Here is a 27271-nt window from a genome sequence, read left to right on the forward strand (position 1 = left end):
AATCTCCAACCCCCCTGCTATACACAGGGCCACCAACCTCCACGTTTAATACCAGACCAGGCTGCCCAGGGCCGCATCCAACCTGGCCTTGAACACCTCCAGGGACAGGGCAAACACGCTGGACCCCAGCCCCACAGCCCTTCATGAGCCCCATACCTGCCCCAAGCTGCCGATTCCACCAGCAAAATCCATTTCTCGTTGCATCTCTCCCTCACACATCACACAGGCCCTGCAGGTGGGTGCAATCAAGAAACCACAGGCCAGAATTAAGTGGTTATTAACGTTTTAAAGCAAGAGAAGGCGTGGAACAAGAGGAAACCAGGCTTTGGTCTAACAGAATGACAGGATCCTCGGTCCGGTGGGTTTTCTCTCCACGAAGCTTTACCTGAAGGGCGGCCCTCAAAGACCCGCCCGGCCCCTTCCAGCCGCTCGGTGAAGCGTTACCTCCATCCCTCCCGTCTTCAGCAGAGCCACGGAGGTACCCGAGGGAAGGAGGCGTGGACCGGAGCGAAGCCGCAACTCGCCCAGCTCAGCTGACTGCAATTAGGGCGGCCTCTTTTATTACCTCAGCGGAGTAACGGTCGGTCCGGCCGGGGGCAGCCGCCGCCGCTCGGCCCCTCCTGCCGCCGCGCGCGCGCCTCACCTGAACCCCGCCGGGCGCCGCGCATGCGCACAGCTCCCCCCCAAAGTGCGCTCACCTGCGCTCCGCGTCCCCTCCGCCGCCTAAGCTGAATAGAGAGAAAAGGGGGGGGAGAAGAGAGGCAGCCGCGCATGCGCCGCCGCGCGCCTCGCGCCGCTCGCCCTCCCCTCAGCCTATGGGTGTCTCCCCCCCGCGCGCGCCCGCGGCAACCACCTCCTCGGCGCGTGCCCGCGCGTGCGCGCGGCAGAGTCGCGAGACTGGCTGCGGGCGGCCACGTAGCGCTGCGGCGGCGGCGGAGGAGAGGAACGCTGAGCCGCCGAGTCCGAGCGGGAATCGCGTCCGTTGGCGTGAACCCGAACCCTCGGCCCAAAGGCAGAGGTCGTTCGGAACGTCTCGGAGGCGGCTGAGGGGGCCGAGCGGAGGGAGGGAAGGAGGGGAGGGAGGGCCCCGGCCGCCCTGCCCTCCGCCCTCCCGCCTCGCCTCGCCTCCTCCACCCGCCCTCCGCCGCCTCGCCCGTGCCCCCCCTCCTCCTCTCGCCGCCCGGCATGGAAGGCGGCGGGGGCGGCCCTGAGGGGATCGGCCTGGGTGAGTGAGTGTGTGTGTGAGTGAGTGAATGCGGGCCGCCCGACCGGCCCGGCTCCCCTTCCCCCTTCTCCCAGGCCTGGCGGTAGCGCTAGGCCCGATCGCGGGTGGGGGGCGGAGGGAGCGAGGCTGAACGGCCTGAGGGGCCGCTGAGGGGCGGGGGGGGGGGAGGGGGAAGGGGTAAAGAAATGGGGGGGGGGTTTGGGGGCTGCCACCTGCTGGGAGCAGCGAAGGAGGGGGGGGGGGGAGATGGCAGCCCCCAAAGCCGGCTTTGTGTGCCCCCCACCGCGGCCGAGGTGAGGGCTGTGATTCCAATCGCGATTAAACGCGCTCCTTCCTGGAGGTGTCAGGTGAGGAGGCGGCTCCTGCGGAAGCCCGCTGTCGTGTAGGTGCAGGTAGGGAGAAAACGGACGGTCTTCCTCTCCCTCAGCTCCTTGCTGCGGTGTTTTCCTCTTCCCGCTGCCCTCGGGATGTCGGTTGTAGGATGCATGTCGCCGCGTTTTCGGTTTGCTTTTTAGCTCGCAAGTGCAAAGAACGGATTCTTTGAGGCGCGTTTCTTTTTTAATGGTGTATTCTGTGGTCGTGGCTGAGTTTTGTCACGCTGTGCTGTGGAAGTGATGGAAGGGAAAGAGGAGGAAGTGCTGTACACACAAAACATGTGAGGAACGTGAGATTTGTCTTTCCAGGGGAGCTGCATATTGTTCTGGGAATGGCAACTGGCACACGCTGTGTTGGTGTGAATCGAGAGAACGGTGGTGGGAATGAGTGTGGACTGAATGCAGGAGCTGGGGTGCCAGCAGCGATTTGTGGAGGTGCTCTGTCTCTGCGCTGGCTGCAGCTTCACCTGCAGAAGTTGTGCCCTCCTTCCGTTGGAATTGCTGGACAACGTGCATGCTATGGTTGCAGAATTCTATGCAACTTATGTGGCTAAAAACACCAGTTTTAAAATCTCAGATAGAAAGGAACTATTGCATGTAATGTATTTCCTTTATGTGGATTTGCTGCTATCGTTGGTATCTCTTCTCTCTCTTTCCACCTGGATTTTTTTTGCTTAACAGAGATGAATCCAGTGCTTGCTGTATGGTTTGGGTGCTGTATGAACTCAGTCCTTGCCCCAGGCAGCCAACACTCAAATGTAGATAGTGATAATAAAGCTGAGATATAAATTCACAGTGTAAATTTATAGTTGAAGGATAGAGATTTTGAAAGCGCTTTCAGTGCGTTTGTGTTTGAAAGAGAAATGCCAAATCGTGAAGGCTTTTTGTTTTTCTAACCAAGCAATTATATGTAATAATCTGAGACTGAAGGTTTTATTTATAACGCTATCCAGTGTTTGGTAAGTTTAGCATTCATGGGAACTTCAGCATCTAGTTGCAGTAATAGATCAGATACCCGGTAAGATAAAATATTTTGTGGCTTAGCATTCGTATTACTTTATGAAGAAACAAACTTCCACGTATTTACATGATCAAAGAGATTTTGTCATTAGAGATTTATTCATTTGTCTTAAAGGACATCGTTGATCATCTTATTTCTTAATGCTGTTCCAGAAAACCTTTGGCTGATATTTTTTGGAGCCTCATTTCTCTAGCAGTTTGGTATGAATGTTTAGTTGTATACAGGAGCTAAATGTAAAGAGCTGTGAGGTTCTCCTGTGAGCGCAGAGTACTGGGATGTTGTGGTTTTGCTCTCGTTGCTAAAGTAATACAACGTGAAGATTTCAGACTGAGAGGTGCAATTTCATCTAAAGTTAAGAAGTTGTTGTGTGCACAAAGATCTGTTTAGAGGTTGGAAGTTGTCTCATGCAGTCCCACCTAGAGCATAAGGTATCCCTGTAGGAACTACTTAGGAAGAGTCCTTTGAGTGTTGACAACTGCATTATATCCATATTTTCAGTAAACAAGATTGCATCTTGCCAGTCTTGATGCCATGGGCTGTATTTCTCAGTGCCTAATGGCAGAGTGGTGTACCAACAGCATATCTGAGATGCACATATGCATATTTACAGTGATTACAAAACTACGTGTCATCCGTGACCTATTTCTGTGGCACAGCATAACATGCCTTATCAAAGAATAAACTTCTTTCTAACTCCATAAACAAAAAGACAATTGGAAGAAAGTGCCAACCCACTGAGAAGATTGATGTGTTCTCCTCAGCCTGATGCTGTGGATTATTGTTGTATTAAGATGTTTTATAACCCTCTCTTTGTTGGTTAAATTCCTGCAGTATGTAACAGCTGATCTTTGAATGTATTCTGCAGTAAAACAGCCCCCTCAGCAAGATTTTGCCTTCTAAATGGAAGATTAAACAAATTTTAAGAGCACACAGTTCCTTTAAGCATTCTTTCTGTATGTTTTGCTTTGTCTTTGCTATGTGTCTCTTCAGAATCTCATAGCACAGGGAAGGATGGGACCCCCACAGCAAGCAGAAAAACCATGGATTCTTATGTGGAGGTCATTTTATTATCATGCACTTTCAATATTAATGCAAATCAGCATAGCAGATGCTGTCTGCAGTTGACATTGCCCTATAATATTTTGAGCTTCTTCAAGCTGAGGAAGCGTGGCTGAATTATTTCAGTGTTTTCCATCAGGATTTGTAGATTTAACCTGTTGTTCCTGGGGATTGAAAAGCCCAACTTCAGTATTTCCACTGCAAATGCTAGGCTTACAGATTTAAAAACTGCAGCATTTCCTTTATTGTATCCAAGGAACTGTTATTGCCTGTTACCTTATAGGGGTGTTTTGGGTGGAAGTTACCATTTGATGCCTTTCAGAACATTTAATAAAAGGTGTGATTTGGCCTTGAAGTTACAGACTGCTTGAACACCCTTAGAATAAAAAAAAGTGTGAATAAAATCATATCCTCTCTCAGGTCTTTGAAGGATCTTCATTTCAGAAAGTGGGTGCACTTTTCTTACAGCTCTGAATTAAAGCTGATGGAGGTCCAGTAACTATTAGAAGCGCAAGGGACAGACTTTCCGAGTTCACTTGGAACGTACCTATAACCTAAACTTCCAGTACATCATTTCCCAATTACTTTTGCAAATTCCTAGTTTGTGAGTGAATTTAAATTGATGATTTTTTTTTTTTTTTTAATTGCTCCTCCCTCCTGCAAAACAATTGCATGGGGAGTGAAACTCTGGCAGTAGCTCTGGTGCCAGCAGCTTAAACTCATTAAGGCAAGCAGCTTGCATGAGTTTCCTTGACACTTTAAGACACCCTTCCCTGAGGAGGTTTCAGACTGGTAGTTTTCACTCAAGAGAAACATTTTGCTATGCTAAGCAGCTCCCAGCACTTATGTGCCCTCGCTTGTGTACATCTAAAGTTTTGAAACCTGATTCTTTTCATGGAGAAGTGATTTTAGAAATGCAATGTGGAAATAGAGAGCTGGCCTGCTGGCTGGTAGTTCGCTGCTGGGATCCATATCGAGACATTTGAGACAAAACCTGTTAAGCCAATCCCATCCTTTCTCAGGTACTAAATATTACCAAGCAGAAAGCTTTTTAGCTGGAATTTTAGATATATATTTGTGGTGCCACTGCGCAATCAGATGGCCTGGTAGGGTAGTGGAGAAGTAAATCTTGTGAAGCTTTCCTAATTTTATTTATTTTTACAAGCAGAAAGCTTTACAGTTTGGAATTTACAGACAAGCATCCATTGATCGATGTCGTTCTTTGGTGGGAATTCGGTACACAGAAAGTTGCAAATATTTGAGTTGGAGCACAGCTGAATCTTGCAGGTGCAGAATGTGGACCAGAGCTGCTTTTCCTGTGGCTGACCAGTCTGATGGAGGTCTGACAATCTGTTCTCAGCTTTACAGTTCTTTGGAAGTCATCACAACTTTGTTAGTCCTAATGGGATGGAAGGGGGTTTATAGAATACTTCTTAACTCTGCTGTGTGTATACAAGTTACACGTGCTGATAAGTGTGCACTTTGGTGTAGAAGGCAGCTATTTCTAACTGAAGGCCTGGTTGCTGGTATCTGATGATCAGAGCGCTGGAGCACCTCTTCAATGAGGAAAGGTTGAGGGAACTGGGCTTGTTCAGCTTGGAGAAGAGAAAGCTCCAGGGAGACCTCATGGTGGCCTTCAGTGCTTGAAGGGAGCGTATAAACAGGAGGGGGAACGGCTCTTTGTGAGGGTGGATGGTGACAGGACAAGGGGAATGGTTTTAAAGTGAGACAGGGGAGCTTGAGGTTGGATATGAGGAGGAAGTTTTTGACCCAGAGGGTGGTGAGGCACTGGCACAGGTTGCCCAAGGAGGCTGTGGATGCCCCATCCCTGCAGGCATTCAAGGCCAGGCTGGATGTGGCTCTGGGCAGCCTGGGCTGCTGGTTGGTGACCCTGCACACAGCAGGGAGTTGGAACCAGGTGAGCACTGTGCTCCTTTTCAACCCAGGCCATTCTGTGATGGCAGGGATGAGGCTTCTCCTAATGTGTAGTAGGTATTGACACTAATGTTTTTGGACCCTGGCTGAACAGTGTTTATGATTTCTGAGTGATGGAGATCTTGTTAGCTGTATATGTTTTAAAGAAGCAGCTCTCCTACTCACACTTGTGTAGGTTTTCTGGTTCTGTCCTTTCTACTGTACTGTTTCATACAGTGATGGAGCTCTTTTCTTCATTCTCATGATTTTTCATTATTTTTTTCCCTACAAGTTGTGATACAGAGATGTGATTTCAGAAGGCTTCAGCAGGGACAGAAATGTGTCCTCATGCATCTTTCTCACCCAGGTCATGTAGTAGTAAAAATGTTTGCTGGGGAGCTCTAGTTACCTTTATTGTAATGTCTGTATCTTGAATCATTCATTTCACACTTCCTAACTGCAGGGTAAAATCTATTGGAGTGACATGGCACTCTGCTTGCAGTTTGAAAGTCTGAGAAAACTTAAGCACTGAATGTAATGGCAGCTTTTCTCCTGGCAGTTTTAAGGCATACCTTGTTGCACTTTGCTTCTAGTTGTATCATTCTAAACTGGCTCTGTATCTTCTGTGCCCATGTTTGGTGTCTGCTCTCCTTGCTTTTTCTTTACTGTGGTGTTTTCTACTGCCCCTTCTAACTGTTCTCACCCTGAAACTTGCTAGCTCCTGTAAAGGCAGAGTCTCTGCTGGTGAACCTATCATCACTAGGCCTTGGAATTCATTTTTAAGTGAGAATTTAAGCTACGCAAGGGCTGAAGTCATTGGAAAGGAGAAATCCTGTTTGCCACAGGCTCTTGAAAAAGCATTTCTCAGCTTAAATTATTAAGCATCATCCTCAGATTGTTGTGGTGCCTCTGGTTTTCTTACTTTGCTTTTTATGGGCATTGAAAGCCAGATCACACCTATAGAACAAACGGGTGGTTTCAGGAAGCAAAATCTTGCAGTGGATGGTAGCATTCACGTGTGTGCAGAGTGAGCTGGTTCGCTGGTCCAGCCGAAAACAAATCCCAAGGAATGATGATGTTTTGGACTCATTTCCCAAGACATCTCTGTGTGCAGCCATAAAAATGCCACTGCTGGCACAGAACTGCAAAAAGAGTGCGCTGCCTCCTCTGGCCGTCACACAGACTTAGATCAGATTAAAAGAACCAAGTAACTTTGACCTTAACTTGATTATTGTTTTCACTTCACCCAGAAGGAAATTTATCACAGAGTGCAGATAAGGTGGAGGTGGCTGAAGGAGGAACTAGAGGAAGAACTGGGAATCAACGCTGCTGTATCAGTGGAGGAGTACTTATGTTTGAGAGCTGCACCTGCCAAATGTGAAGCTTGAAATGGAGTGCTCCATGGTGCACTGTGTATTTCCATCACACCTTCAGGTGAAAGTAGACTTGCTGAAGGCTTTCTATCTCCATGTCTGGCTCTGGTAATTTTAGCACTTAATGTCATTTCTGCTTGCAAAGGTAGAGCTTATGCAAGTAGGAATTTTTGTCCCTCAGTTAGCATTTGTTGAACGCTGATAAAACTGTGTGTTGCTAAATGTACTTGAAGTAACATAAATATTTTAAAAGCAAGACTGTATGTTTTTCCAAACATTTACATTGTGCATCTAAAACAGTGCACCATGTTTCGGAAGATTCAGTAGCCCAAAACAAGCCAGTAATTGGTAATATAAGATACAGTATCAAACAGTTATTCGGTGTTTAGAGGAACACTGTGACATTGTGCAAGGAGAAGCACATACAGTGGTATAGTTCTAACACTGACATATTTTTTTTGTCTACCCTAGCTTGTCTAAATGTTACAGCAATCATTCCAGGACGGCAGTTCTGGTCGTTGTGCTTGCATGAACACACTTTCTGCATGAAGCATGAGATCAAATAGAGTAAGTTTGAGTAGCGTTTGGCAATTCAGTAGTTAAAATGCTGCTGGAAGTTATAAAAAGGGAACACAGAGGATTTAAATCTTTTCTTTTATGTTTTGCTGGTGTGAGAAGAACAACCTTTAGTTTAAACAAATTCACACTTTCACGAAGCCAAAGGTTTTGCTGTTGAAACCTTGATTCCCCATCACGTAGCACTCAGCCAAAAATACTGAGCAGATTTTTGGTGGACTGCAAGTGACGCTTTTCTTCTTTTTCTTTTTTTCTTTTTTTTTAATAAATGTAAATTAAACAGGGATTCTGTAAAGTGTGCTTTGTAACATCACGCTTTCGGCTGAGGTTGAATCATTTTAAACATTCCCCTGAAAGAGAAATGATGCAGGAGGACGTGATGTGCTGCGATGTGCAGCACGGACCGATGGACTGAAAACGTGTTGGCAAACAGCAGTGTTAGTGAACCTGTCTGTGAGCTTTCACGTGCTTCGTACAGAGCAGTTCCGTTCCAGGCGGATGGCCTTCTCCATTCTGCACACTGCAAATGTCTCCTGCAGGGCTCGCTGAGCTATGAGTTACAGCTGTTCTGGGTTTAATTCTGAGTGCAGGTATCCCTTAAGGTTTATTATTTCTCACCAAGTTATTGCTGTTAGTTTAAACTGAGGAAGAACACCTTTTCCCCTGGAATAGATGTGCAGATGGAAGATATACTTGTCAACTTTGCTTTGTGGACAGACTGTTTACTGTTATATTTTTTGAAGTTCACTCCACTGATCTCCATTGAAAGGCACAGCCGCACATCTCCTGCCACTTCTGTCACTCCTCACCCTCTGGGAGGAAAAATGTTCACTTAGGGAAACAAAAGTACAGATCTTGAGGATTAGATTTCGTATGCCAGCCCGTGTAGCCTATATTGTTAGGGCAATTATTTGCAGTCTTGTCGGTGTTGTTTAATAAGTAATATCATCACTGGGCATCTATGAAAATAAATGAACAGTTTAAAACGTTGGTGGAGTTTTTATTAGGTTTCAAGATATGCAAACAGATAATGAGGAAGGGAGAGTTTGTGAAGCAGAAAGGAATCTTGCTACTGAACAAGAAGAAAACCAGGCCAAAAACCGAGTGGTTTGGAACAAAGGACAGACTAATGGCTGAAACAATTGCCTTTCAGTATCATGGCAGTTCTGGGGATTTGGGCACATACTTTGAGGAATATACACATTCAAAAGGACAGATAATCTTTCCATAATTACAGTTATTACAGAAAAGTGATTAGCATGAAAGCTAGGCGTGTATATGTGAATGGCTATGGTTAAGTAACTACCTGGTTCTGTTTTTATCTTGCTGTTTTTTTGCATTGAAAGAAATAAAACTGCTCAGAATAGATTTGAATACAAGGAAGTTCCTAACCAAAAGTGTTTAATTTTGATATATTAAAGACAGCAGGAAGTGTTAAGACTTTTAATTTTAACATAAGTTGTGCTTTACAGAACATCTTTCAGGATAACAACATTGAGATCCATGGTTATTTATTTCAAAGCAGTTCCTTCCCAACAGAAAGCCTTCAGCTTGTGGCAAAATCTGGGGGATTATAATGCTGCTGAGTCCTGAAATGGCAAATTCTTCAACTATTTTCTGTGCAGATAATGCTTGAAAATATTCTAGATTGTGAAAATTGCTGGTTATGAAAGCCTTTGTCCTCCAGAGCAGATTTCTAGACACAGCCAAAGTATTTCATCTTCAGAAACAGAAAAATTCTGGAGGTTTTTTTATCCTCTCTGTTGTGTTTTAACTGTGGGATATTACAGAATTATAGGAGGCATTTCCCTCAGATTGGAAAGACGCTCTGCCTCTTTTTGTCCATTCGGTTGTTAAATATTGAGAGGCAAAAAGACAGCTCCATACAGTGAAAATATGTTGCCTGCTGAGTTAGCGAGATACCTATCACAGATTATGTTAGAAACAGTTGGGGAAAAGAAAACAAAAAGTGGGAGATGAGACTGTTTGAATGTTGTATTTCATCTCTGCCTTTCATATACCATCCTGCCAAGCATACTTGTGCCCAACCTCTGCTTGGAGAGCTGGGCACTATTTACTCACTCTTCAGTCTTTTGTTTCCTTGCCAAGACTCCCTGCCATATTTCCAGTTACTGCCAGCACTGTTGTGTTTCATTGGATTCTTTTTTTTTTAATGGTGTCTGAACAGCTTTAATTTCACCAAAATGCAAACCACGGTGCTGCACATGTTTTGTATCTCAGCTTACATATGAGTTGATGGGAAAATCTGCTTCAAGTGAAGAGAGTTATGATTTTTGTTTTCACAGTACAGCCTCAGCAGTTCCTTTTTGAACGCTGCTTCCGAACATCCTCTCCCCATGTTAACCCACAGATCCCAAAGTGCAAATTTCACATTCTGATTCAGCAGAAAGGATTGCTCATCTCTGCTTGCCTTTGTAGCTTTTCCTCCGAGTCGAACCTGCTGGCAGGTGCCACCTTTTAGGTGGGTATTACTGACGGTGCAACACACAGTTGCATTTCTTCTTTTATTCTGAATTCAGGTGGGCAAAGGCAGTGTGGAAACAGCAGCACTGTGCTGTCTTGAGAGAGGATTTACAAGTAAAGAACGTTTCCTTTTTTTTTTTTTTGCATTTGAAGCAGCTGAGATGCACAAGAAAGGAGCAATTGTACGGCGATGTAAATAATTCCCTCTTGTCCTATAGTCCTGATTACCCTCTGCTGACACGATGTAACTTGTACCAGATGTGTTTTACCATTAACTGGGAATTGCTGTGCCTGTGCACTGCTCTGTTTCGTGCACCTGTTCTTCAAACTGTGTGGCTGTATTGCAGCTTTTTTTCATGTGCTCTGAGATATTGCTGATGTATTGAAATGTGCAAGGAGCATTTTACTCAACGCCTTGACTTCAGCATTGCATCCGTAGTCATTTCTTGTTAATGTGCTACTCAGAATTCAGAGAGAAACTCATTTTGCTGATGCGTTCCCTTGCATCTCTGTCTTGCCATCTGATGAAATTTGTGACATTAAATTGATTAATGGGTAACACTGATTACTACAAATATTTACAGAAGCTGAGCAAAAAATCACCTTTGCTTTACTTCCACATTTACACTTACCTTTCAAACTGAACACAATTAATGCTGCCTTAGAACAATCCTCATACTTCTTCTACACCCAAATGAGGTCGTTAATAGGTGTGGAACTGTTCTTACTTAAAATCCTGCTATTTTGAGAGGGTTGAGCTATCCTGCTGTATTCTGAATTCAGCTTTTAGCTGTCCTGGGCATTCCTACCTGTTGAATTAACACACAGCCATCGGAAGCAGAGAAGCAGATTCTCCAGCTTCAATTAGAAATTTGGGTGGTGGTCAGCCTGTGGCGCGTCCCCAGCATGGCATAATGTTGGGGCTGTGTTCATTTAACCCCCCAACCTGCTATTGACTCCAAGAGCAGTTTATTCAACAAATACTTGACTAGTTTGAAATTGGCACGTTATCTTGTATAATATAAGTGATTTATTTTATACACATGGTTGTTTCAGTGCTTGCAGACTGTGTGCAGCATTGGCTGCGGTGGAGCTGCTGGATTGTAGCTTCCAACCAAAAGACATCCAGGGTCTTTAACGCCTTCAGACTGTTAATGCAGACACAGAATGGCGATGGTTTGTAAATTGAAGGATGGATTTTTATCTTTTGAAGTGATTTTTTGGCCCTTACAGCAATCTGGGAAGAGTGGGGAAACCTCCAGATGTTAACTAAGTAATAAATCGATGCAGTGCTATCTTCACATGTATATGCATCACTCCATGTGCCTGCATTACTTCTCCTAGACTTGCCAACCTACAGCAAAACAAATTAGACCAATGTCTGCCAGTTCTCAGATGTAATACTGATAACTTGGTGGCAGCAGTGAAACTGGTACTTAAAAGGAGGGTGGATTGTCGCTGGTTGTGGGGAGCTTTTCCATTCCCCTTCAGGGAGCCGGCAGAAACAGTGCAGGCAGAAAGAATGAGCAGTTCAGTGTACATCTGTGGAGCTGGCAGCCTATTTCTGACCTCAGGCAAACAGCTGTAGGCCACGCAGGGGTCAGGAGCTTCCAGGGAACCTTGATATGCAAGACTGACTGTGCTACCACTTCACGTACTTAAAAGGGTGGGTAAGCAGTATTTCTCTTTACATCAGTGTCTGCTTTTGGTGGATGCTTGCCAGCACACAAATCACACAACCTGAATGCGCGTCGGACTAAAATCTGAGATATCCAGACTTCAAGCTGGCCGCTTTCAGAGGCCTCCCTCTGCCCTAAAGGACGTTTAATTTAAATTCATTAACCCCTCTGAATACTGGACTTGGTCTGTACTGATTTCAAGGCATCAGCTGAGTCAAAGTTGAGGCAGGCAGTGTTCTGTGTTAGAAACTGTTCTATTTTTAGTCCAGAAAGCACAAAGAAATGTGTTTTTCTTCAAGAAGCAGCAAAAGCGTTATGTGAAGTGTTGTTCCCACATACACAACGCTTCCTCCACCCGTGTGTGTGTGTATATATATGTGTATGTGTGCTTTCTTTCTGGGTGTGAGCTTTGATGTTGGTAGGCTTGCAATCATTTCTCATGCAATCTTTGATTACCAAACACTGCATGCGCCTCCTAAGTTCGTTCTGTGTTCATTAATGGTCATTCCATGGTTTTTTTTATGTCTTGAATCTCCAAAAACCAACTTTGAAGCTTTAGATTGAGGATGGTGAGGCACTGGCACAGGTTGCCCAAGGAGGCTGTGGATGCCCCATCCCTGCAGGCATTCAAGGCCAGGCTGGATGTGGCTCTGGGCAGCCTGGGCTGCTGGTTGGTGACCTGCACACAGCAGGGGGTTGGAAGCAGATGAGCACTGTGCTCCTTTTCAACCCAGGCCATTCTATGATTCTGTGATCCCATCTATGTTTTAATGAGAACGTTCGTTGCTCTCCTTTGTAGTATGGCTGAAATTCTGTTGAGCAGCTTTTAAGAAAGAAATGGATTCCCCCTATAAGATTTCTTATATCTGAGATTAGAGGAAAAACAAACAAGTTCTGTTGCAAGATTTTTTCACGGTGTTTGAACTGCTGCCTCTCAGAACTGTCAGCCGCCCAATAGTGCATTGTTTGTGTTTGATGTATGAGGAGGGCTTTGCTTTACCAGCTGTTTGGCTGCTAAATAGTTTTGTTCGAAAGTTGTGGGTCCCTCGAGGGTGGCAAGCAGTGCACTGAAAGCGAAAGTAGGTTACGGTGCCTGCAGGCTGAAGTGGTTTTCAGACCCAGAAGCTTTGATAACTCGTAATCTGCCCTTCTTTAAAAACTGTTTTTTGAAGTGGTAACGTGTTCATACAAAGTGGTGTTTTGTATTGGATGTGCCGTAAACGGGCACAGATGAAATGATGGCAGAAAGAACGTTTCAGCATTAATGGTTAAAAAGTTAAAGCTTTCTTCTCACCATGAGATTTTGCTTTTTCTGGCTGGGTAGCAGCAGAATTCTGGTAGCCTTCCTGAACTCCTCCTGCAGTTTGTGAGAAATGCTTAATGTGCCCAGGAATTAATCAGGTGTGGTTTTCTATGCAACATAGTGATTTTTTGGGAGCAGCTGAATAATTTATTAAATGTTGTCAGAGAAAAACTGAACGGTGGATTGCATCGTGCCCACTGCTTTTAAGCTCCTTCCTGGGTATAGGATTGTTAATTCTGGCTTGCAATCACAGCCAGCTTATTTGGTTATTTACTAGCATTTCCATCCGAACGTTACTTGTGATCACAAGCCAATGTTAACAGCCCCATCTCCACGTATTTCCTGGCCCAGCTGGGCTTGGCTCTCCTCCTCCTCCTTCACCTCTGCAGCTGGGAAGCTGCAACTGGGAGCCTGCTGGGCTGGGGAGAGCAGGAGCAGCAGGAGCAGACCGTGCTGCTGGGGTGCTTGTGAGTCTGCCTGCAGGGTTCTTGTTGAGTGCATTTGGAAATTGCAAGAGCTGTTCAAGAGTCTTTTTAACTAACTGCAGGCTTGTAATCAAGCAACTGCTTGTTGGTAAGTCACTTTCCCCAGTGTGTTATTTCAGAAAGATTAGGGCAAGGTTCAATCTTTGTTATTATTCAAACAACTGAGACCATTGGTAGGTTTATTTCCTGTTCAGTTAAATTCATTTGGAAGGGGGAAATTTCTATTGGAACAGTAAGCTTGAAACTGCAACATATAAAACATTGTATGAAAACATGTTTGGAAGGAAGTTACTGCATTTGTTGTGTGGAAAGTAACTCAGAATGAAGTGGAAGGAAATTTCTGATAAAAATCCCTGTCTGTGTTACTGCTTCAGATTGGTTGTTTTTCATTACTGCACCAAGAATAATAATAAAAATCAGAGTATGAGTCCACAAGTGTAAATGTTTTGTTCCTGTCTGCTGCCTGAGGTTTCTAACATGAAACTCGATGAGATTTTCAGGCCCTGGTAACGGGACTTCTGTTTTCTTCATACTTAGAGAAGGTCCCTAAAAGCAAACATGAGTGATGATCTCCTCGTGGGATCTCTCGCAGTCTCTCCTTCATTAACCTCTGCATCCTGTAGTTTCAAGTGCTGTTTGCATGAGCAGCTCTGATGTATTTCTGACTTGATCCACATAACCAACAATCTTGGCTTGGTATTGTTAATGCTGTGCTACTAAAATGTAATTGTCCTAGTAAAAAATAAATGAGAGGGCTTGATTACTTGTATTCATTAGGGATCACGTGATAATTTTTGCAAGAGGAAGTAATGGTATCCTGGTCAAATTCCAACTTGGATAACATAACTGAAATTTAGATGGGCAAATGTAATATCACTTGGCTACTGCAGTGAGGAACAAATAGCTGGGGGAAGGGAGAGTGAGACAAAAGAATAAGGTATCTTAAATCAAGAGGCTCTGAGGGATTTCTGAGGTGGAAACAAGGAGGGGACACGCTGTTCTTAACCTGAGTCAGTGCTGCCAGTTGAAAATGTTTCCATTGAAATTCTTCATGCGTATCTACACTAATGGAATGTTGTTTGGTATAAAAACTTAACATGCCCACTTTCGGGGTAAGAATGGGCTCTCCAGTGAAGGTTCTGATGGAGAAGAGCTGTTTCTAGGTAGGCGTACACCTCTTTTGATGGAGAGGCATGTAGAGTAGTGCATTGTCTGGGGACCATCAGTCCTCCAGAGTGTCCAGCAGAAACACGGGTCAGCACACTGACTCAGCTTTGAGGCAGTGATAGTTGGTCTTTGGCGGGTGGAGAGCATTCATCTGGAAATTAATACTGTGCTTTGATTTCAGATCCTCACAAGTCTACTTCTAGCTCACATAAAGGTGCATGAATTTGTGCCTGACTCCCACATTTGCTTGAGATAATGCTGTAGGGCAGTCCCCCCCAACCTGCAGGAGATGCAGCTCATAGATGGTATACACTGGGCTTTACCTCAGTTGTACAAAATCAAAAGAATTTGGTGAATATTTTAGTGATTTTTTTTTATTTTTAATTGACCTTATGTTCTCTGTTGTCTTTTATAGATAAAATGTTCAACAGTTCGTTGGCAACTTTCTTCAGAAGAATAATTTCTACTGCTCTGCTCTTGCCATAATATCAGAGTTCTGTGACCTACACATCCGTGCTAAACATCAGCTGAGAATCCTGGTTTGTTCCTTCTGTGTAGATGGAACAGGCATCGGTCATGAGAACCCACCCTGATTTAAAGCTGCTTGCTTGGTTTTCTGGGATTAAAGGTGCTTAATGAATCAGGCCCCCCCAGATGAGTCAAACAGCCAATTCTTGCCAACAGTTGGTTGAAAACTGTGCTGTGCATGTAGCAGGTATGGCGCAAGAGGACAGTCGCCGTGGTCAAGTGCCACCCACATTTTATCATGGTGCCAGCCAGGAACTCGATCTGTCCACCAAAGTATACAAGAGAGAGTCAGGAAGTCCTTACCCAGTGTTGGTGGACAGCAAAATGAGCAAACCACATCTCCATGAAAGAGAGGAGCAGCCGTATTTCAGGGAGAACAGATCAGTAGGAGAAGTCCGGGCTGTGAAAGAAGATAGAGAAAACTCTGACGACTCTGAGGAGGAGGAAGAGGAGGAAGATGAAGTGACTTACAAAAGGGAGCAGATTATAGTAGAGGTAAACCTTAACAACCAAACATTAAATGTATCAAAAGGGGAGAAGGGTGTCCCCTCCCAGTCCAAAGAGACTGCTGTTCTTAAGACCAGCAGTGAGGAAGAGGAGGGTGACAGTGGGGAAGAGGCCACTGAAGACAGTAATGATTATGAGGAAAATGAGAGGCAGAAGAAAAAAGAGAAAAGAGTGGAAAAAGTTAGTGTTGCACAAAGGAGAACAAGGAGAGCTGCATCTGCTGCAGCAGCCACAACTTCCCCATCACCCAGAACTACAAGGGGTCGTAGAAAGAGTGTGGAGCCCCCCAAGCGTAAGAAGAAAGCTGCAAAGGAGCCCAAGGCACCTGTGCAGAAATCAAAGTGTGAAGAGAAGGAGACTTTAACCTGTGAGAAGTGCCCCAGGGTGTTTAACACACGCTGGTACCTGGAGAAGCACATGAACGTCACTCACAGGCGCATGCAGATCTGCGACAAATGTGGGAAGAAATTTGTTCTAGAAAGTGAGCTGTCCCTTCACCAGCAAACAGACTGTGAAAAAAATATCCAGGTAGGTTTGCTCACCTGCTTGCCAGATTTCCATACCTTCTGTCGTGCCCTGGATACAGCTAGCGGACACTTCAGAGGGGGAAATCTTTTGTGCAGACCAGGTTCTGACCAAGGCCTTGTCTCTGCTTATCAACACCTGGTGTCTTCCAAAAGAAGTAAATGGTAGGGAACAAAGTGTGCAAGCGTCGTCTGATTTAGCAGAGTTACTCTAGTATTTAACTGTATGTTGGGGAAAATGCAAAGCCACTTTAACAAATGTCAAACTCTAGAGTAACTGGCCTGGAAACAAGTGCATTTGACAGAGTAGAGCCAACTTCTTCAGGTGCTGAGCACCTGCAGCTATCACTAGCTTTCAAGTTTAGAACCTAAGGTTTCAGGGGAGAATGAAATTATATAAGTGGTATCATAAGCAGAAAACTTTACAGAACTGGAGAGGCAAGCAGGTGAGAAAGAAACTAGCCAAGTCAGGATTTGGAGTTGTGTTAAGATGCAATTTCTTTAAATCCTACTGAGATAATCATATATAAGTAACGCAGCATTGCAGCATTGCAGCTCATGTGTTCACAGGGAAACGCATGAATTCAGTGAGTAAGCCTGCTCATGAGCCTGCCCTGTTCTCAGTGCAAGTAAATCTTACTGATAATGCAGAGATGTCTGGTGTTACTCACCAGAAGATTTCCAGTGTATGATTTTATACAACAATGGAAGCCTGTGTTGTAATAGAACCGTTTTAAAGTTAAAGCTGTGGAAAGAGTTTTAGTTTCTTATTCATCTGTGGTTTGTACTTTGCTCATAGGCATCTGTGTTCTCATGTAACTGGGGGCAATGTTGTTTTATCTGGCGATTTGAACGTGCTTTTTTGCCTTGTTAAACTTGGCGTGGTGTTGCCTAGTTGAAATTCTTCCACTGCCAGGGTGAAGCAGCTCGGGTTCAGTTTCTTTGCAGCTGAAATGTCTGGAGTTTGTAGGGCAACAAGGTTTTGTTTGTCTGTCCAGTGAGTTTTACCAAAAACGTTTTTAGTTTGTTTATTTGCTGAAGTGCTGAACTGAATTGTTATTCAGTCCCCACTGTGTGGGAGACGGTTGAAATATCTGTTGCAATTTCTCTTTGCTGCACGACTCTAATGCAGATCTGTATAACGCTATGCTGTTTTTCCTTATGTTTCAGCTCATAGGAGGAAGACTGAAGGAAGGAATGTATAATATGATGAGTCTTGAGCATAGCTAGTAAAATGCGTAGATAACTCATAGATATTTCTTTGAATTTTTGAAATAAACTGTTGCACAGTTTTGTGGCAGAGGGCACTTAAGGAGCAGGAATACTCTTATCATCCAGATGGCTCATTCACAGCATAAAATCTTTTGATTTTAAACAAGAATTCACAAGTAGCTTGTGTAGTATAGAACAGAGAAGCATCCCATAATCCATGCAACCATGGGCCTTTGAAGGGTTGCATTCCTTTGTCCAAAGGAATAGAAAAAGAAGTTGTAGAAATTGTTTTATATCCAGTGCCAGAAGAATCAGCTCCAGGAAGCTTCCCTGTTATTCCTACTGGTGGAGGCACTGCTACACATCTTCACATTTTTGCTATAAGTATATATTCAGCAGTTATTTTTGTTAGGCTTAACATTTGGAATGCATTTCACAGCTGCCTGCAAATTTGTTTTTATTACACTTGGCAAAAGGAGTAAAGGGATGTGAAAGTGTTACATTAATGCAGGGTTTAATGTGTCAAGGGAGACACAATTATCTAAACACAAATGGCTCCATTATGTAAGAGGTGATAAATATGACTGACCATTCTCTGCATTTGTCATCTAAGTCATGGAATATATCTTTTTTTTTTTTTTTTTCCAGATAATTTCTGGTTTTATCCTTTCAAAATGAGCACCTTCCCAGAATTGTCATTGTCATCTTAGAGTCTGTGTAGTAGATGTCAATGTTAGTGGTCTGAATTGCTTGCAGTGGTCATCAGTGAAATTGTAGATTGACAGCTTCAAGGACTCATATAACCTTAAAGGATTTTTCATCATTTCTTAGCATTGCTTTGCTCTCTAGGGTCCCGTTCCACTCTGTGTTCTCCCCCCAGCTCCCCTGCACTGCAGTTTGTTCCTGACATGCCTCCAAGTAGATACTTTCTGAGGTAAAGGACCTCCTTGCAGTCAGCATGGTGAGTGTTGTACCAGATTCTCCAGGCCTGCAGAGATTCAAGTACTGTGGAAGCAGCATTACTTGCTTTATGCACAGAAGAAACAACTCAAGCTGACAGAAGGCATGATATTTGTTAGTTCTTCAGTGCAGAGCATACAGCTGTTCCAGCTTTGGGGGAGAAGGGTAACTGATGTACTGGAAACCCCGAACACCCCAACAGCCATCAGAACCAACAACCTACAGTTCCTTCCCTCTTCACTTGAATGATGAAATTGACTTGGTATCCTCATATGTATGGCTGCTGTCAAGTTTCAAAACTCAGATTATTATGGAATTTGCAGAATTGTGCAAGGATTTTTATGAAGTCTTTAGCAAGAACCATTGGGAAGAAAACACATAAAAGCCTGTTCATCCTGCTCATCACTGACTTAATGGATGTCTCACAGTAGTTGTGGGAAGAGATTTAAAATACTGTCTGCATGTAGTCATTTTAGACCTTCAGCACTACTGATGTGTCTAAGTGAAGAGTTAGAATGTAACACATGGCAGTGACAACATGCTGTACCAACTGTGTGCCAGGTTCTTTGCATGATCAATAGTTGCAAGATGGAAGCTGTCTTCTGTACAGAGCTAAAAGACTGAGAGTGCTTTGACTGGTTCAAGGGTTAGGAGACCTGCAATCTCAGGAGTCACAGTGCTCCCAAAGCCAGGTTAGGTGGACAGAAAGGCTTAACAGCTAGATGGTGGTAGGCCCCTTCACCTTTGTTGGCTTCTTCCCATGCTGGGGTTTAGATTACCAGCAGCATCAGAGCCTGTGAAGTTGTAGTCTCTGTTAGGGCTTGCAGCTTTGTTCCCTGGAGGCTGCATCCAGCTATGGATGTGTTTTGGAAATAAGCACAGAGGCTGTCATCCTCTTTGGCTAGCACCAAAATGCAGTGTGTTAACACCCTCTCTAATCCTGCTTAATTAAAATTGCAGCCTTTTCTTAGTGCATTTGTTTCAGCTGTGAAACAGTGAAAGTATTCTGAAGTGCAGTCTGAGAGAGTACACAGCATTTTGCCCTCTTTGGGGTTTCCTTTTGCAACATGAGAGGAAGACACACGGTTTAACTCTGCGAGGTTGAATCTTTCTAATGTAAACTTCCTTGTATTTATCCTATTCATTCAGTGTGTTTCCTGTAATAAGTCTTTCAAGAAACTCTGGTCCCTCCATGAGCATATCAAGATTGTCCATGGATACGCAGAAAAGAAATTCTCTTGTGAGATATGTGAAAAGAAGTTCTACACCATGGCCCATGTGCGGAAACATATGGTTGGTGAGTTATTGATCAGTGTTTCTGTTGGTTCTACCCCAGAACGTCTTCGTTTTTTGTCACTCCAAATTGTTTGGGGGAGACAAAAAAATAAGGCAGATTCAGTTGTCCAAGCATTATCCATAGCTAAAAGCTCAAGTCTGTAACATTAACAACAATCAAAAAATATACATGTGTGTACGTAGCATACGTATACGTACTTGTAAGCTGTGTAATACTGATCATCTTCCTGCTCAGTGCTGGAGAAGAAATTTGATTCAAGAACTGTTTGCATTTTAGTGACTGTCTGTAACATGCTGTTGTGTTGCAGCACACACAAAGGACATGCCTTTCACATGTGAAACCTGTGGGAAATCATTCAAACGCAGTATGTCTCTCAAGGTACATTCCCTACAGCATTCTGGAGAGAAGCCTTTCAGATGTGAGGTGAGCCTGTAAATATGAGTATTTTTAGATGTGGTAGCTTAAGACACAAGATTAATAACGCTGTCAGTAGGTGAAAGTAGAACTGACCGACTGTATACAAGGTGCAGTTTCACAAGAATCTGGGGAAAATTATTCTCCATTTGGAGAGCAGGCAGAGCACATCTAACAGTAATTCAAACTGAGAGGCTTTTGGTTTGCTTTTAAGGTTGGCTGTTATGTTTTTCTCAACAAGAACACTACAGAAATACTTCAGCAGGATTTGAACACCAGTTGGAAGTAGGGAGGATCTCAGTAATGCCTTCATGTGTATTTGTGATTTGTAGTTCCTTCCCTGACCCCACGAAGGAGGTCTGTATGGGATAGACTTAGCCAGTCATGTGTCTAGTGCAGATAATGTCTCGATCATGTGATGGGGATGCTTGTGGATATCACATGATGGAGGCAGGCCCTGGTGCAGAGCACTTCCTGCTTCCAGGTCAGTCCAGTGCCTCGCCTTGTCCACAAAGTGGAGAAAAACTCCTGCAGCCTGTGAAATAGTAATGGCAGTACTGCAGCCACACAGAGCTTGTAGGAAAGCAAATTACTTCATGCCAATGAATAATGGCTGGGAAATCGATCTGTCTTTCTGGAATGCAAGCCTTAGTGTGCTGCTTTTGGTTTTGCTGTGTGAGCAGAGTCCTCTAGTGGAGGCATGCTGTAGTCCAACAGCTACAGCTGGCAAAGCTGCAGAATTTCCATCTGGCACATTAAGTGAACAGAAGCACTTTTCTGTTGCCATAACTGTGCCATAACTGTGTCTCTCCCAGAGTTTTACCAACAGCTATGTCAAATAAAGGCTGCAGGCATTCCGTACTCCTTGCTAAGACTACTGTGGCAGCAGACCTTTTAGTACAGGCCAGTTTCTTCTGTCATTAAGTAACTTAAGTCCTGCATTTGTAGGACATGAGGGTATGTATTTGTGCTAATCGATGAATTCTTTCCTCCTTCACTTAATATGTTTGAGTGCTATCCTATGATTGCCTTGCTTCCTGATGTGTGATGCCTGAATATCACGGTTGCTGTCCTTCTGTTGCAGAACTGTGATGAGAGGTTTCAGTACAAGTATCAGCTGCGTTCCCACATGAGCATCCACATCGGGCACAAGCAGTTCATGTGCCAGTGGTGTGGCAAAGACTTCAATATGAAACAGTACTTTGATGAGCACATGAAGACACACACTGGTAAGAACTTAGCAGAGAAAAGTGCAGGTACCTACAGCACAGAAACATTCCTATTCTTTTGCCTGTATTCCCTCCCTTGGAACTTGGGATCAAAGCTGTTACCCAACAGAAAATCAGAAAGGAGAAAGTAATAGGATAACTTCCCGTTAAATGAAAAGAAGTGTTTATAGACCTGTGATTCATTCACTGCCCGGGGAACTGAGAGGTTAGGCCTTATGGAAGATTTTCTTGGGCGATCATAATGCTAAGGTGAGAGAGGATATCATAAAGAGTGGGGGCTTCTGTGAAACAGATGAATCTGTTTGCTGAAGGTAGCAGCTAAAATAGCTTTTGTAGTCTGCAATTTGTATAAGCATGCTGAAGTAAGTGTTAGCAAACATTCAGTGTCTAACCAACTGCCATATCCATATTTATCAGGAGAGAAGCCCTTTATCTGTGAAATCTGTGGGAAAAGCTTCACCAGCCGCCCAAACATGAAGAGACACCGCCGAACTCACACAGGGGAGAAGCCCTACCCGTGTGATGTGTGTGGCCAGCGATTTCGCTTCTCCAACATGCTCAAGGCACACAAGGAGAAGTGCTTCCGTGTTACCAGCCCTGTTAACGTGTCATCTGCTGTCCAGATCCCACTGTCCACAACTTCTGCCTCCACAGTTCCTGCTGTAGTGAACGCACCCACCGCCCCAACCCCACCAATCAACCTGAACCCAGTGAGCACGCTTCCTCCACGCCCCATTCCCCATCCGTATTCACATCTTCACCTACATCCTCATCCTCACCATCCACATCATCTTCCAGTTCCCCCCGTTCCCCATTTACCCCCTCCTCCTGCTCTTTTTAAGAGTGAGCCTTTAAATCACAGGGGTCAGAGTGAGGACAGCTTTTTGCGACACCTGGCAGAAAAAAACAGTTCAGCACAGCACCACTAACATCTTTGCTTCCTGCCAGCTATTTTCCCACTTTATGCACATGGAAACAAAATGCCCTCATGGAAGTGCAGAGGGTTAGTTGATGAGGACTTTCGTCTCTCTCGTAGCCCCAGCAGATGGTCCCGATTTTTCCTTTGAATCATTTAGCAAACAAGGAAATCCTGTTTTGGATCAGCAGTGCTCATTTGAACCTGGGAACCAACAGGACTTAACCCCGATTTGCTTGTGTTTTCCTGGTGACTTTTATAAATTTCGGATACTGAGACTTGTGGAATTTTATAATTTCATATCAGCTGATGAGGTATGCTTGCTTTTATATCCTGGACTTCTCCTCAAAGAGGAGAGAGGCCTGGTTTTCTTTGTACTAATCGGAAAGGCTGTGAGATTAATACAGAGCATTAATTGTATCACTGTGTATCGTAATGGATTCTTTTCAGCTTTTGGTGCCGGCTATGGAGTGAGCCAGCCACGTATCACGGTATATTTGAGCATTATAAAGAAAGACAAAAAAATTTCTTGTTTGTGTAGCTCTCCTAACACACTCTTTATTTTACTACAGAAATTATTTTAGATTTTTTTGTATAGACCTATTTAGTAGTCAGTTTCTAAAATGAAATGTATTTCAATAAGCGGTGTAATTTTTTCAGTGTAGCTGGACCTATGTTGTATAATAGATAAATTTTTATAATCATCAAAATGTGATTCTTAAAAGATGCATATAGCTTCTATAGTTAAAGTTATTCTTACAACCTTACAACCTAAAACAACAAAAGGTGCTTCAGAGAAGAAAGGAATCCAAGAGGTCTCTGGAAAGGTTGCCTCAAAAGTGATGTTGATTTCAGAACTTTATGTAATTTATTTTAGTAGGTTGGTGGGGTTGTTTTGTTTTGTTTCGTTTTTCTACCTTAAGTTTCCCTTTCCACAGTTTCTGTTAAGAGTTTATGGAGAAGGATGTTGAGATACTGTATTCTCCCTCCTCAAATTTCATGAAATTCAACTGGAGTCAGCTGTGAAATGGGCTGGAAAGGGAGTATTTCAAGTCAACCAAGCATCTTTATGTAGGAGAGCCTGTTTTAATGGCTTTTCATGGTATGATTTTAAGCTGGGGATCCTCTCAAATGCTGCTCTTCAGATTGCTTTTTGGAATTCCTGGAGTTAGGAGAGGGTAATTAAGTGAAATCATAAATGCAGTGTTTCTGACTGGTTGATTGTAAGAGTGAGCAGTTTGGATGAGACAACAGTGTTTCAGTTGCATTGTGAAGACAGCTGACAGCAGTGTATGTGCCATGGGAAGCTCCATCCCGTAAATATACTGTGCATGAAATTATGGGATGATTTCTAGGAGTTGTAGTCATATGTTTGGCAAATCTAAGTTCTACAGTTGTAGGATAGGAAGCTTTGAATTGTAGGCATGTCACTGTTCCATAATCCTGGGAGGCAATGAGGAGGAAATTGACAAGTAGTGCAGGGATGGTGGGCTGGAATGCCAAATGTGTATGTTTTAACCATCAAGTAGCTATTAATTTTTTCAGGTTTGTATTTCTCCTCAACTAAAACTAAGTATAGCAGCATTATGCAATCTAGCAGATTGTTGCCACCTTCAATGAAGACAGATGCTCAAGGCAATGCACTGCAAGTTCTCATTTCTTTCAAATTTATACTCTTCTGAGCTGCTTTTTAAATTAAATCCCACCAAACTGTAGATCCAGAGATCCTCTAGACAGATGTCTACCATACCATTCTGCTTACTGACGAACTGGGGTTTTGTGGCTGATGGGAGTAAATTTTTTCGGTCTCCAAGATAGCAGAAATGGTGGGAGTTCCTCTTCCTGTTACTTCCTCGAAGTTGACGCTTTTAAGCACTGTGTTTTGAAACACTATGTCCTCTGTCTGTCAAGAATTAGTTCCTTAGTTGATGTTTTTCACGATCTCCTGCCATCTAATCGTTAATATTTTTTTCATAACATGCATAGCAAACTGTAGGAACCAGGAAGGGCAGTTTTGGCCCAACAAACCTATGCGTTTTTGACTGAGCTGAAACCCCTTCCAGCATTTCTGAGAAATAAAACAAGGTGTTTTTTCAATGTTTTCTCTACAGTATTTATATACACTCTCTTATCTTCTAGGCAAAAAAAAAAAAAAGCCAACAAAAGTGAATTTACACTCGTGATGACAACTGTTGTATTTACTGTGGCTGGTCCGCCCCAGAGGTTCTATGCATTCCATGTCACGTTTGCACCCTACATTTCTGTTGTGCCACTATTTTACGGTCAGGCCCATTATTAAATGATTTTTAAATGCTAAAAATCAGTTGTATTCCGTTTTTGCAAAATGACCTTCTCAATAAATTTACCACATTAGGCTGCTATTCAGAATTCTGAAATTTGGAACACAGGTTTTTTTCTGTTTAGTTCATAGCAATGATCCCTTCTGTTTTTCTACCAAGACTTACCAAACTTAGGAATCCCTTCCTGTGGAAGAAGATTAAACTTTCTAACCAGTTTCACAGTCTGTCATGTCAACAGATTCTCCTCATTGTCTGGGACAGACGTAGTGAAAGCTGACAGACTGGTCTAGGAGTGTTGCAATGTGGGATTTGATGAAGTACATCTTTTACCGAAAAAGGAAAGTGGGTGTTACAAAAGTCTGGAAATTAAAGGGTAAGGTTTGCTGAGGCTTTTTACTCCTGCTTTGATTTGCATAAGTATGCACACCTACAGAATTTGTGCAACACTAAGGAATGTATTCAAGTGCGTTTACTACTTTTTGCATGTTAACAAGCTAGGAATAATATTTTGTATGAGCTTTATTACATTTGGTAGCACATGAGCTTGGTTTGTGTTACTGAAGTGCTTTCTTCGAGAAGAGCAAGGACAAGTAACCCCAACTTCAGCTTTGATTTGAATGTTTTTGGAAGGTGAGACTGGCTTCTCCATTAGTTTTCCAAAGCATCCTACAGCCTAAGGGGAACTTCATTTTTGAAATGACATTTTTAAGGGGAAGAATTCAACAGAACTAATATTGCAATCTGGACATGGGGCTGTTCAAAGGACTGTCTTTTCTAAAAGCTGCTAGTCCTGCAGACAGTGCCTTTTCCTTACTAAGGGCACTGGCTGTGTGGGCTTGTTTATTCAGTGTGCTATCTCAGGCTCATTTACCTTCCTAGGTGAAGGTGTGGTGATTATCTGTTTTGTATTGACTTGCCTGTCTGAGTTATTGGCTCTCCTATGTACACAGCGTGGATGCTTGGTAGATGATCTAATTTGTATTGCTGTGCACATCAAAAGTTACTGTCACCCACCTTGTGTTCCCAACCACATCTCAAATTATGGGCTTTTAAAAGAGTGCTTTGAGCTGAATGTGGGCTCTTATCACTGGGAGATTAGTTGTATCTCAGCACTGCAATCCCTTTGGATATTTTTGCCTTTGCCCCCTACATCTCTTGAGCATGTAATAGCAATTTTCAGTGTATTGGAGAGAAGGCAAAACTCACCAGTATGCAGTTTAAAGACAATGCTTCCCTTTGATACTTTCAGTCTGTTTTAAACAGGTTAACTGAAAGATTTCTCCCTGAGCTGAAAAGACTGCTATTTTTGTAATTTATTTACTGACTGCCTGTTTCTTTGCACTATAGTGGCCTACGGCGTGACCATTATGGGGCTGAGTACCATTTTGTTAGGAGATGGAGAGTCTCTTGTGCAGAGCTGTTTCTATTCTTGCAAAGGTAGTGTTGCATTGACACATTCTGGTTTGATTATGAATTGCAGAGTACGTAGGCCTTTGAGAAAACAATAAAAGAATAAGCAATGTGCAAATACAGCGCTGGAAAACACTAAATGATGTCAAACTTCTTTTTTCTTTTCTCTTGGGACTTGACCTCAGGGTTGTAAAATGTTTCAGTCATTGTTTTATGCTTTCGTATTTCTATTAACTAGCAGTATTAAAAAAGAAAACCCACCACCATGATGTGTGACTCAAGAGGATTTTTTTTACCTGCTACCGAGGAACATCTCACTTGTAAATAACCATCGTTAGCTACAAGCTCATCAGTCCAAAACAGATAAATCCCATTCCTCTCTACACCACATAGTAAATCATCAGTATTTCCAAAGTAGAAAAAAAAGTACTGTGAAAATTAATGACTTTTAAGTGGTGTCATTCTTCTTCAGTTCAGCTTTGAAAGCAGAAGCGTCACCGTGCGACTGTTGACGTGCATGGTAAGGTTTAAGCAGCCCTCTGTGGCTCATTACTTTCAAGCTTCCATCAAACAAATCTGCCATGTACCATAATGGCTGTTCTGCTTGTACCTGAAACAGTTTTGTACCTTTGTGACCATTTGGTTTTGTTTTGTTTGAACAAGTGCTCTTTGCTATCAGCTCAAAGGATCTGTTCTTTAAATGGCGTGGGTAGGGAAGAAGGATCATTTGTTTTCAGAGTTTGTGTCAACGTGGATGAAATGTGATCATTTTGGGTGGAAATTTTGGATTTTCATATCTGGAATTTAAATCAACTTTAGTAACAGATAGAGAAGGAAACTTGAAGTAACCTGGCACTAATCAGTACTGTCTTGCTGACCAAAGAAGGGATAAATTAGTTAATGTTTGGATTTAAGCTGAGAACAAACACTGCTGTATACTGTAGGTGTATTGGAGGCATGGCAGAAAAAACCCACTGCAAAGGAAAGAGACATTCAATAGGAAGGCAAGCACTTGCAGTTTGTGTAGATACCAAAGTCTACCTTAGCATTCACGTGTTGGCAATAAAAGCTGCTTATCCTAGCAGCAGCAGGAGAATGGTGCAGCTTTCCAGCTTCTAATATAAATCTGAGTGAGGGATGAGCGTTAGGTTAGTGATGCCATGATTCTAATTTCACTCAGCAGCTCTCCACGATAATTTCAGCCTGAGTTGACGTGTTCCCATTAACCGTGGTGCAGAAGTTCCCTGTGGATCACAGAGGGCGCCCTCTGCCCTCAGAAATTCAGGCAGAGCTGTGCCTTTTTCAGATGAGGAT

General features: G+C 43.3%; 1 protein-coding gene across 1 annotated transcript; it reads left to right on the forward strand.

Annotated features, from left to right (window-relative positions):
• The first annotated feature begins 876 nt into the window (after positions 1-876).
• ZNF652 (zinc finger protein 652) lies at positions 877-26226 on the forward strand. The gene is made up of 6 exons (XM_052705021.1): positions 877-1225; positions 15076-16223; positions 19541-19688; positions 19996-20111; positions 21187-21331; positions 21749-26226. The coding sequence occupies exons 2-6, from the start codon at positions 15315-15317 to the stop codon at positions 22258-22260; spliced, it is 1830 nt and encodes a 609-aa protein (XP_052560981.1). The 5' UTR covers positions 877-1225; positions 15076-15314; the 3' UTR covers positions 22261-26226.
• The last annotated feature ends 1045 nt before the right edge of the window (positions 26227-27271 follow it).

Source organism: Tympanuchus pallidicinctus, unplaced genomic scaffold (genome assembly GCF_026119805.1).
Source record: "Tympanuchus pallidicinctus isolate F22 unplaced genomic scaffold, pur_lepc_1.0 scaffold51, whole genome shotgun sequence".
Taxonomy (NCBI): domain Eukaryota; kingdom Metazoa; phylum Chordata; class Aves; order Galliformes; family Phasianidae; genus Tympanuchus; species Tympanuchus pallidicinctus.

Coding starts and splice junctions, on each gene's coding strand:
- ZNF652 (XM_052705021.1), top strand. CDS start 15,315: ATGAGTCAAACAGCCAATTCTTGCCAACAGTTGGTTGAAAACTGTGCT. Junction 16,224..19,540: donor ACTGTGAAAAAAATATCCAG/GTAGGTTTGCTC, acceptor CTATTCATTCAG/TGTGTTTCCTGTAATAAGTC. Junction 21,332..21,748: donor GCACATGAAGACACACACTG/GTAAGAACTTAG, acceptor CATATTTATCAG/GAGAGAAGCCCTTTATCTGT.